Raw genomic sequence first — 12,946 nt, 5'->3', positions numbered from 1 at the left:
AAGCTTCAACTTGGATGTCTTTCTTGGAGCAGGCCCAAGAACCAAAAGAAAATTAATATATTGAAAAAAGCTCAGGTAATCCCAAGCAGAAAATGAAAAGAAAAAATCAAACATTCATTTCATTTATTACTTAAGCCATTTTTGAAATGTATTTTGACTATTTGGTTCAAACAGAAATGCTTTCTTCTGGGTTTTCACTATTGCCAATAAAACTCAAAAGAAGAGTCAGCAACGGCCTCAGGAAAACAAGAATAAAATCAGTTTGTGCAGTTCGTAACAATCACTTACCAGCTACTTGTTGATGGCACGTCACTACTTAAAAAGAAGACATCTGAAGCAATGAGAAGCCACAGTAGACAAACCACCCTGAGGTGTCAAGACACTTTCCTGCCTATTGTAGCAATAAGTACTCTGCCCCAATCTTTTGTAGCCATCACCTTGGTCAGTTCCCAAAAGAAAGTTTGAGCAGGCGGAGGAACAGCTGACTGTACTTGTGGCTAGTGAAGCGAAATTACTTTTCTGTGACCCTAAAGAGCCATATCCAATACAGCACACAGTTATAATAAAACGTATTTAGTCCTTTGGATGTTTCCACATTTTATTGTTATACAATATTTAATCACAGCAGATTTGCACTTTTTTCACACTGATCAACAAGAAAGATTCTTCTATGTCAAAGTAAACCCAGATCTCTGCAAATTGTTCTAAATTAATTGCAAATACAAAAAAAACAAAACAACTGAACACGTAAATACTAACCTCCTTTAATATGACACATCTGAATCATCAAATATATAGCCAAATGGTTTTAGAAATCACAAAATTAGTTAAATAGAGATAACCTGTCTGAAGTGAAGGGTTTTCAAATGATTGTAGTATAAGTCATATCCTAATCTACACAATGAAGACAAAAGAAAAATCCAAACAACTCCATGAAAAGGTGATTAAGAAACGTCAGGGGATGGAGAAAAAATATCCATGTCACTGAATATCTATTGTGGGCACTGTTAAATAAATCATTATAAAAAGGAAATTGTACGGCACATAAGGCTGCAACTAATGATTATTTTGGTAGTTGACTAATCATTCAATTTATTTTTCGATTAGTGATGATTATTTCATCCCTGACTTTATTGATGCCTGCGACCTGTGGTTGCACATCCTGTTCTGGGCTCCAGTGCATGTCTTACCTCATCTGCTCATGTCTGTCAACCTATGAAAGTCATCCTGATGTCTCTGCATTAACACGATTAAAATTAATAATAATCAAATTAAAATAACCAGTGAAACATATTATGAATTTGAAAATAATCAGATGTTTTTACATTAGTGTGACCGTCACAATAAAAAAGAAATACATTAAACAATACAAACTAAAGTGCACATAGTCTTTAAACAAAAAAAGTGCATTTAACTTAACCAAAAAATACATTGTTAAAAGTGAAATGTTTTTCATGTTTTACTATTAAATGACAAAATGTAGACATAAACTATATAATGTGTAAAGCCTGAAGTGCAAAGATCAAATAAACACTTTCACAAAAGGTTCAAGGACGATAAAATAGCTTCCGTGGTGCAGCGGTAGGAATTGCTGACTTATAATCAAGAGTCCCCGATTCGATCCTGACTGCCTTGTATTTTTACCGTTTTGAGTAGTGAGTGGCTCTTATTGTTAATATTATACAACAAACACATACATTTGATTTGCATCTGTAACAGCCATTGTAAATGTATAGTACTTGTAAAAGTTAATGTTTTTTTCTCACTTTTATTCTCTCTGTCACAATCATGATACATACTACCGCCCCCCCAGGGATCTGACGCTGTTACTTTTTATCTGAAACTGGGAATAACTGTAGATGTGAGTGGTGTTTTGAGACAATCGAACTGGAAATTCTCTAATCTGGATGAATAAAAGCTGATACACAAACACTGACAAATCTGCCTTATTCGTATCTCATTGTCACGATTTTTTTTTATTCAATTTTATTGAGTGTTCCTACTTACGCTGAATTAGTATACGCCTTATGGCCTGTGATGTCAAAGCCGCAATGACAAAAAAACAGAGGCATAGGTATAAATGATATTTGGAATTATTCATTTAATGACCGGGGTGGCACGGTGGCGCAGTGGGTAGCGCTGCGTCGCAGTTAGGAGACCTGGGTTCACTTCCTGAGTCCTCCCTGGGTGGAGTTTGCATGTTCTCCCCTTGTCTGCGTGGGTTTCCTCCAGGTGCTCCGGTTTCCTCCCACAGTCCAAAGACATGCAGGTAAGGTGGATTGGAGATCCTAAATTGTCCCTAGTGTGTGCTTTATGTGTGGGTGTGTGCCTTGTGGTGGGCTGGCGCCTTGCCCGGGGTGTTTCCTGCCTTGTGCCCTGTGTTGGCTAGGACTGGCTCCAGCAGAACCCTGTGACCCTGTAGTTAGGATTTAGTGGGTTGGATGGATGGATGGATTTAATGACCTTATAGTACATTTCGGAAAACACTGGTACGGATGCAACATTATTCATATTCATTCGCGTATCACGAAAAAAAGAAAGAGAAAAATATATGTGACATTTTGAAGAAATCATTGTATGACCTGAACAGTACCAATCAGAAAACATTATCGCACTAATGCAATATTATTTGAAAATGAACAGATGGGGTGTAAATTTGTTACTTGTAAAAGTTAGCTTTTTTCTGTTATTTTCTCAGTCTCGTTCAAGCTCTCCCTCCCCTCCTGATCTGACCCTAACTAACTAACTAACAGCACCAGCATAAATTCTCAAGAGACGGTGGCATCACATCTCCAGGATGCTTTCGTTTCAGATGCTCCTGCATTGCGAAGGTGCTGCCGTGAAAAGAAAGCTCCACTTTACATAATCTGCATTCAACTTTTTTTTCTTTTACGGTGAAGTGTTCCCACACTTTAGAAAGTTTCTGTTTCAATATTTTTCCATCTCCTTCCCCCTACTCGCCATTTCAACCATGTTTATTTTCCTCTACATTCTTCTTCTCCTAAGATGTTCTTCTTCGTTGGTAGAACTGTATGCAGTCTTGACAAACAATAACAAATAATACTGCCCCCAGACGTTCATGTAGTGCATTGCAGTTACAAAAAACAATGTGGTTCTTTGTGACTGGAGCCTCTATTTAGAGGTTCTGTTTATGACGTGTCAACAATAAAAAATCCGCATCAACGATTTTTTTGTAGTCAATGTCATCGATTACATCAACTAATCGTTACAGCCCTAAAGGCACAGCTGTCAATCTGCCTAAAGCAGGCCGCCCACAAAAACTGAGCGATCATACAAGAAAAAAACTAGAAACTGAGGCCTCCATGAAACCTATTGATAACTCTAAAGAATTTACAGGCAGCAGTGTATGGGATTGGGGTTACTGTGCATACAACAACTGTTGACCATGTGGTTCACCAGTCACAGCTTTATCGGAGAGTGGAAAAGAGAAAACCACTGTTAAAAAAAATTAACATGACATCTCAGTAGAAGGCACATGGGAGTTAGTAGTCAGATACAAGAAGATTCTATTGTCTGATAATACCAAAATTGAGCTTTTTAGCCATCAGACTAAATGCCATATTTTTTGTAATGGTAGGGGATAAAATGAGTGCATCTAAATTCAGGGAAATATTAGAGGAAATGAACGTTCTTGAGGCTGATCCTCCAATTAGCTGTGAACTACCCAATCTCACTGAGATTGCACAGGTGGTGAACCAGCTAAGGGTAGGGAAGGCTGCAGGTGATCTGTTGTATTCAGTGTGAACTTCCCCAGGCTGATGGTAAGGCTGTCTTCCTGGCATTGCAAGCAATCTTTCCTTCTATTTGGGAGACAGGCATCATCCCAGCTGATTGGAAAATGGGACTTGTCATTCTTTTCTGGAAAGGGAAAGGTGATTGCTTAGATTGCAGCAACTACAGGGGGATAACATTACTGTTAGTACAGGGTATGGTCCTTGCTAGGATCATCCTCAGTAGGATCCATGATCACTTGCTCACCTACCAGCAACCGCAGCAGTCTGATTTTACGCCTAAGAAGTCTACCATTGACTGCATCCTGGCATTGAGTTTTTTTGCAGCCTTTGTCGAGTTTCGTAAGGTGTTCAACTCAGTTGATCAAGCTGCCCCGTGGGACATCCTGAGACTTCACAGGATCCCCCCAAAGTTGCTGGATATCATGGCTGGCCTGTACACTGGTACTGTGAGTGCTGTGTAGAGTGGAGGCAGAACCTCTGCATTTTTCCCAGTTGATTCTGGGGATCATCAGGGGTGTGTTCTTGCTCCTACTCTGGTCAAGGCTTGTATGGATTGGGTGTTGGGCAGGGTCGTGGGGTCCAGCAGCTGTGGGGCATCAGCCGGCGAAGAAAAATTCACAGATCTTGACTTTGTCGACAATGCTTCATCTTCACGGAGTTAATGGAGGCTCTGATCGGGCTCTTGAGAAACTGAGCAAGGAGCCTAAGTGTGTGGGTTTGCGAGTATCCTGGATAAAAACCAAGACCCAGGCATATAATGACCACTTGGGCACAGCCATCAGCAGTGTGTCCGTCTGAGGAGGGAATATTGACCTCGTCGAGAGGATTACTTCCCACGGCAGTGACATTCATGTCTCTGGTGGCTCTTCTTATGAAGTCAGTAAATGGACTGGGAGTGCATGGGGGTGTAGCAAGAAAGTTACTTTTGTCAAATGTAATTTGTGAAGTTTATTTCACAAAGTAATGCAATTCAACTGAGAGGCAGAGAGAGACTGCCAGCGAGATTGACAAATGACAGTTGCGAGTCAGGATAGGGAGAAAACATGTTACAAGCAGGTTAAGTGTCTGCTTGACCTATATAGTTAAAAAACCCAGAGTCGGTGAAGGTTCTTCTGGTAGTCTCTCATATTTGACATGACATGTAATTATGCGAGTGTTTATAATGACGAGGATCTAAAGCGACGTCAGAAGTGTCTCACTATGCCACCAACATTCCTTGCTGCTGGATGGGTCATCTGTGGGCATTCTTCTACTTGGCTGTGATGTCCATTTGCTTCTCTCCACCCTGAATATGTATGTATACAGGATTATGCATTATATTCTGGGAATGAATGTTATCTTTTAAAGCAAGTTAAATACATATATCGCTTTTTGTACCATATTTCTCTCTTCAACCAGGAGTACAAAAGGGATGGTATTGGTTCTAGTACATTCTGCATCAAGAAACATATCCCAAGGGAAAAAGAGCGACCTCTGCTGGATACAGGGGGTCATGAGGTTGCCGGAAAGAGGTGTGTTGCAATCTCTGCAAAAGGACGAAGGTCCAAGTTTTTAGAGTCCTGGTGCTCCGTGTTTGATATAACGTTTCAAGACACGGATGCTATCCAGTGACCTGAGATGAAGACTACACTTTCTCGGTACTGTGTCTCTTTGGAACGACCGGTTGCTCATGGAGTCCCAAATGAGGCACATTACCGGCATTGTGAGAAAGCATCACTTACAGCACTACGGTCATGTGGTGGGATTCCCCGAGGGTGACCTGGCTTGCAGGATTGTCATTGCTGAGGACCCAAGCGGTTGGACCATGGCCAAGGGGACATGAACGTAACAAATAGCTGCGGCAGATGGTTATTTGCAGAGGGTGGGACTGGGCCGCATGTCTGCCTTGGAGGTTGCCTCCTGGGATCCCAAGGTGTTTCATCATGTGGTGGGTGCGGCAGCATGCTGTACCAGTGCATGGTCCCCAACCTGACCTGACCTGGTACAGAATGAGCTTAAAATTAAAATATTGATTAAGTATTTATATTTTTGATTTCTTGTTACTAAAATATTAAAAAATGAAAGCACGTGTCCTATACACAAGAATTGATTCAGCCAAATAATGGTAACAAATTAATAATTATTAAATTGGTGTACCAGATTCGAAAATGGATGAATGAGTAATAGTTGAAGTAACAGCAACACTTGATGACAAAAGACATAAATATTGCATTTTAAGTATGCCAAAACACTTACATTTCATTATATTTAAAATGAAATATATTATCTTAGAATGTAATAAAATACTTTACCTTGCCATTCCCAAGCTAGAAAAGCCAGCAGGTACAAGCAGTATATCAATTCTTCTAAATGGATGAACCCCCAAGACATTGTGTGCAGCTTTAAGACATTTTGGAAGCAAAGGAAGTAAAACCTCTTGAACTTTTTCTTGAAGAGATACTGGAGCAAACACTCGGTATGGAATTACAGCCTTTAAATGTGCAGCAGATTCCTGAAATGGGCAGGGGTAATCCAGGTGGCCACATTTCACTGGACAGGAGCTATGATTTTTGAAAAAATACACATCTGGATATTAAATAATTTAATAAAGCGCATCATTTAACTTTACTTCTAAAACATTATATATCAAACCTGTGAGTCTGTGTTGCAGCAGTTTCTGTAGAATCATTTGTGTCACAAATTAAGGTATGTTTCAGATTAACTTCTATCCAGTGTCCAACTGCTATGGTAAAAGTTGATGCTGGCATTGGCATCGTAACATAGTAAAACCAATTTGACAGACCTGGGTGAGAGAAATTGAAGTTTATTAGCCTTATACAGAGCAACTTTCATACTCATACATAAACCTGCAGGGCAAGAGGAATTTGTATATGAGTTTGTAATGAAAATGAAACAATTTGTTTTCACTCTTATGACATGAATATACAATTGTTTACCGAAAACAGAAGAGATACATATAAACAGGAAAATATTGTATATTTTTACAGATTTGATACAAGACAGATTTTCAGCATTCACAGTATATTGAAAGACACATATTTTCTTGATATATTTCAACCAATATTTAAAAAGCAACAGATCTGTGTAAAGAAAAAAGTAAGTTCTAACTAATTTGAAGTGTATTAGCATCTTGAAATACCAATTAAAATACTTTTGGGAGATTGCAATACTATTTATCAATTAAAGAATCAATGAGTTCTCAAAGGTTCTGACAAAAAGTCAGATGCCTGTTAACACTAGAATTACCAGAGCCTACGAGAAAACTCGTAAATCTGGCCCACATTAAATCCGTTTGCACCTCTCCATCAGCATCTTTTGTCCTGTAAATGTGCCGATTAAGACAAGCAGCAAGCAGCCTGCAATTCCATCCCCCACCATCGCAGAACGTTCACTAAGTTCTCCCAGCTCGTGCCTTGTTTGATTACCTGGGAGTGAACTGCTGGAGTTTTAGAGTGAAAATAATAGATCGTTATTTGGAACACATGCATTTCATGTGTGTTCCGTTTCTACAGTAATCTGTGTAAACACATTGTTAAAACAGAAACTTTTTCATATTTTAGTAAATGTTACAAAATATAGGCATAAACTATAGAATGTGTGAAGTCCAAAGATCAAATAAACACTTTCACAAAAGGTTCAAGGACTATACAACAGCATCCTTGGCATAGCGGTAAGATTTACTGACTTGTAATCAAGAGGCCACCGGTTCAATCCCAACTGCCTCCTATATTTGCCATTTTCAGTAGTGAGCTCCTCTTATTGTTAATATTATATACTGTAGAACACACATACATTTGATTTGCATCTGTAATAGACCGTACACATTTATAGTACTGTACTTGTTAAGGTTACCTTTTTTTTCACTTTTATTCTCTCACTCACGATCACAATACATACTACCGCCCTAGGGATCTGACGCTGTTAGTTTTTATTTGAAACTGGGAATAACTGTAGATGTGAGTAGTGTTTTGAGGCAATAGAACTGGACATTCTCTGATCTTGGGGGGATAAAAGCTGACACACAAATGCTGCTGAATCTGCCTTCTTTGTATCTCACCGTCACTTTATTTTTTTTTATTCAGTTTTATTGAGTGTTCCTGCTCACGCAGAATTAGTATGCACCTTATGGTGTAGGATGTCAAAAAAAAACAAAACAAAAAAAACACAGCTGTAGGTATATATGATATTTTGAAGAAATAATTTTATGACCTGAATAGTACCAATCAGAAAACATCATTGCACTAATGCAATATTATTTGAAAATGAACAGCGTCAGATCGTGTGTGAATTTACGCTGGTGCTGTTACTTAGAGTCAGCTCAGGAGAGGCAGATTAGGGCTTTCTCGCCCCCTTGTACCCTCAGACACCAGGTAAAAGTTCAATAATAATATTTATTATAATAGTAAAGTGCACAAAGCACGCTCCTCTCCACAATTCTCTAATAATTAAATAAACAATAACCAATAACAATCCTCCAAACTCCCAGACGCTTAGCCACCCTGCCTCCCAACTCAGCTCGTCCGTCTGGGGTTTCCCAGAGTCCTTTATAGTCTTTGACCTGGAAGTGTTTGTCCCTCAGTCCATGTGACTTTCTATCACTTCCAGGTCAGGTAAAAACTCCTTTTCTTCATCCCAGAATCACGTCATTTCTTTTGTCCATGTTAGTGGGACGTACTTCCGGGGTGTAGGGAAAATAGTCCCTGGGCCTCCCTGCAGCGACTCCTGGTGGCCCCCACGGTATCCAGCAGAGTTGTGCATTAAAAGACCACTGTCCATAATTCCCTGCTGACATTCGGGACACCTACGCTGCAAGGAGGGCTCCATCTGGCGGCCTGGGGGTATTGGCCGGCCATATCTTACAACTACTAAAAGGCAAAGCCCTCACTGACTGAATAGCTCACTGACTCATCACTAATTCTCCAACTTCCCGTGTAGGTAGAAGACTGAAAAGTTGGCAGGCTCATTCCTTACAGCTTACTTACAAAAATTAAGCAGGTTTCATTTCGAAATTCTACACATAACGGTCATAACTGAATCCTACTTACATACATATATACGGCCATAGCCTGCAGCTCGTCACCGTGTGAGGCGGAGATGCGTCCCCCATCACCACGCCTCCCACATAGTTGGCTGCCTGCCTATATTGCGTCCCCTATACCCATGCATCCCACGTAATTGAGTGCCTGCCCATAAACGGCTGTCCGTCAGCAGCAATCCAATAGACACGCTGCTGCTACGAGGCGTTTGTCATGCCTAAGACGAATACGATATTGGCGAGATACAAGTTTAGTGAGAAGATGCAAGGTATAAACGAGACTTTTGATCACTTTGAAATGGAGTTAAAATTGATGGTGAAGAACTGTGCTTATGCAAATGAAGATGAAATGGTCGGGAATAGAATAGTGTTTGGCACAAACTCAGCAAAAGTGCGAGAGAAACTTTTATGTGCTGGGTCTGAGCTAACATTAAATAAAGCCGTGGACATCACAAGATCGCACAAGATAGTACAAGATAGTACAAGCAGAGCTGAGAACCTTCGATGCATGTACTCCGAGCGGCTCACGTAAACTGACTGTGAACGCAGTACGCAGACAAAAAGCAAGAGCTCCAAAGACAGCTGAACAAAAAACGCATTACACAATTGAGAAGGCAGCAAAAGAATATGAAGCATATGACGCATACAAGCATATTCATAAGTGCAGCTACTGCGGAAACAAAGCACACGGTGGAAAAAGTCAATGTCCAGCTAAAGGAAGACAGTGTAAAAAATGTGGTAAATTGATCCACTGCGCTAAAGTTTGCAGGACTGGGAAAGTAAACACGTGCATGCAGTGTGTGATGTCTTAGATAAAGAGGAAGACGAGCTGTTTATTGATGCAGTAAGAAAGGAACAACCGTCTGAATCTGAACAAGCCTTTGTAGACATATCAATAGGAAAGCAAGGTGTAAAGCTTAAGTTCATAGACATGCTGCCGCTGGCGTTTGTCATGCCTAAGACGAATATGATATTCATGAGATACAAGTTCAATGAGAAGACGCAGGGTATAAACAAGACTTTTGATAACTTTGTAACGGAGTTAAAATTGCTGGTGAAGGACTGTTCTTATGCAAACGAAGATGAGATGGTCAGGGATGGAATAGTGTTTGGCACAAACTCTGCAAAAGTGCGAGAGAAACTTTTAAGTGCCGGGTCTGAGCAAGCCTTTGTAGACATATCAATAGGAAAGCAAGGTGTAAAGCTTAAGTTTAAATTAAGTTCATAGACATGCTGCCGCTAAATATTCACAGGCAAATCCACAACTTAATACCGGGAATGCCTGTTAAACATTTTAGATTCACGAGTACTGATTTGGGTATTGAACACTTTGATAAATGAAACCTGTTATCTTTACAACGGTTGACAAACACGGAATGTAACTTGAACACAACACGTCCTCCAAATACGAACCTGATTGAAAGAAACAATGATAATCAAATCCTTGATGACAGCAACACTAATAACAGTCACAAAACAATTACATTGACAATCATGTTATGTTATTTTTAAAATGTTTCCTTTTCTTTTTCATAACTTCTTTAACACACTACTTCTCCACTGCGAAGCGCGGGTATTTTGCTAGTTGAGAGAATAAAACTGAAAAAAGGTAACTTTTACGATCTATTATTTCCACTCTAAAACTCCAGCAGTTCACACCCAGATAATCAAACAAGGCACGAGCTGAGAGAACTTAGTGAACGTTCTGCGACGGTGGGGGATGGAATAGCAGGCTGCTTGCTGCTTGTCTTAATCGGCACATTTACAGGACAAAAGACGCTGACGGAGAGGTGCGAATGGATTTAAGGTGGGCCGGATTTACGAGTTTTCTCGTAGGCTCTGGTAATTCTAGTGTTAACAGTAGTGCTGATAAGCAGACATATAAAATTGATAATCCCATGGTAAGTACTATGCAGTTAGGGGTGAATTTAATTACTTTGATTTTCAGCTGACATTTTCAAATAAGAAAAATTTAAAATGTTTCTTGTATCACTCAAATGATTATATAATAATAATAATAAACTTTTTTAAAAAAGAAGTTTTTAGTTAATAGCATAAGTGACTGACTAAATGTGACTATACAATAGGTATATTTTTTCTAAGCAGTTAAATGCTGTAATTGTTTGTACTATACTGAATTTATATAGTGGTATTTTACTTAATGCTTTATCTTTTGGTAAAATTTACTTATCACAGTTCCATAGTACACTAGCTCTTTCCAGCTAACAAATATTACAAAATTAATGCACTTCATCCATCGGTATCATGAACAATGGAATACTGGAATTCTTTATTGGCAGGGCATGATTCTGTTAACAGAAAATGTATTAGCAAAGATATTTAATTTTTACTTGCCTATTCCTTTGTCACAAAGATTCCCTAAAGTTTATTTTATCTGGATTCTACGTGAACTAGAATTTTGGGTTTGCTTTCCTTTACTGCTAGCAGCACTTTGTTAACAGATTCATACAGTATATTGTAATTTATTTATGATCCATTATCACTGCATAGTGTTTTTGTTTTCCACATGCTTTGTGTTTAATTGCATGCAGTTTTATTTTCTATTTAACTATTCTATATTTCAAATGGGTACATAAAATATCTCTGTGAAGAATCTTAACAGTTTCATCAATAATTACATCCTTTGCTAAGCACCTACTTGTGCATGTTTGGCATTAAAGTTGTTGTCTAAACTGAATTTACTTTTAAAATTCTGCCATGTTTTTATTCTTATGTCATCTTTAAATGTTAACTCTTACAGTAGAGAAAGGACAATGAGATTTGACGGGCTGCAAAAATTGTGAAAAATACCATAATCTGTCCATTATATAAGAAATTGTACACTACTTCAAACAGCGTACTTTTGTTAAATACTAATCAGTGTTATTAACCTTTTCCTATGGGCAGCACAAAAGCCACAGAGGAGTGTGTAGCAGTGGGGCTGTGAATGCTCCTGAGGTCAGACACTATCCATCCATCCATTATCCAACCCGCTATATCCTAACTACAGGGTCACGGGGGTCTGTCAGAGCCAATCCCAGCCAACGCAGGGCACAAGGCAGGAAACAAAAACTGGGCAGGGCGCCAGCCCACCACAGGGTCAGAAACTAGTCATTAGTTAATAGTTAGTTAGAATCAGTGCACGGACTGTGTGATGCAGCCACATTATGAGGAGAATTGAACCAACTGAGCGCACTCTCCTCTCCAGCTTATCTGCATTTCCCATTTTCTTCCTCTTCTCACACTGGATTCTTTACTCCCAACGAACCCTACTACCGCTGGGATATAGGTACTGGATTTATCAGGACAAGTTTCATAAACAAACTACATAGATTAGAGTTTATTTTGTCATTCCCTTCCAAAACAAACAAAGACATCCATTAATTTAGTGAGCCTACTTTATTCAAGTTCAGGCTTGCTGTGAGCACAGCATATCCAATCTGAGCCCATATTGGACAAGATGTCACTCTATCAGAGGATATATTCATGCAATCATTAGGCTACATTAGATTCAAACAAGAGTCATTGTGTTATTTTAAATGTTATGCAAAGGCCCTGAAATCCCTACACAGAAAGCAATGATGATGAAAGGTAAACATCAGTTGAATCATATATTAAGCATAATTGTCTCTCTGTAACTCATGAGCAGATCAGGGTGACCTGGGTCCTTGGCTTATGCAAGAAAAAAGTAATGCTCGCATTTTACTGTTTCAGTGGTACTGCACACACTGTTACTCGGACATAAACTGACACTTCTTCGATCTAATGTATGAGTGCCTCCTTACTTAAATATCTGAAGAAGTCCCCCCTCCCCCCGACTCGTTTTAATTTTAAAAATGATGTTCCTATTACGTAAATATATGCATGTTAATCCTGGGGGCTTGTGGGGGTCTTAATCTGGTCTTCCTGTAACTCATTTCCCAAATACACAGATAATACAGAAGGAGTTAATATATGTCATTCATTAAGTACACAATTGTTCCTAATAAACAAATTAACCCAACACTCACCAAAATTTATAAAATAATCTAGTCAGAGGCTGGACAATATTCATAAAAAATGTCTCAATGCAGTCTAAACTTCACAGTACACCATAAAGTCTATATAATACATATTGTGAAAGATCTCATACCAGATCTGGAGGACACTCACAAAG

At 39.1% G+C, this 12,946-nt stretch overlaps 1 protein-coding gene across 8 annotated transcripts in view; it reads right to left on the bottom strand.

The window, feature by feature from the left end:
* Positions 1-12,946, bottom strand: part of LOC120532647 (aminopeptidase O (putative)) — a 233,214-nt gene that overhangs the window by 181,824 nt on the left and 38,444 nt on the right. For all 8 annotated transcript variants that reach the window (XR_005634332.1, XR_005634333.1, XM_039758846.1 and 5 more), the window contains exons 4-5: positions 6,387-6,537; positions 6,047-6,295 (exon numbers count right to left, since the gene is read on the bottom strand). Coding sequence is in view for 6 of the 8 variants with exons in the window: in XM_039758846.1 (XP_039614780.1) it covers positions 6,047-6,295; positions 6,387-6,537 (400 nt within the window). In the remaining 2 variants the exon portion in view is untranslated. The remainder of the gene's footprint in view (positions 1-6,046; positions 6,296-6,386; positions 6,538-12,946) is intronic.

The sequence above is a fragment of the Polypterus senegalus genome, chromosome 7 (genome assembly GCF_016835505.1).
Source record: "Polypterus senegalus isolate Bchr_013 chromosome 7, ASM1683550v1, whole genome shotgun sequence".
NCBI lineage: Eukaryota > Metazoa > Chordata > Cladistia > Polypteriformes > Polypteridae > Polypterus > Polypterus senegalus.
This window is presented reverse-complemented; position numbering and strand designations above follow the sequence as displayed.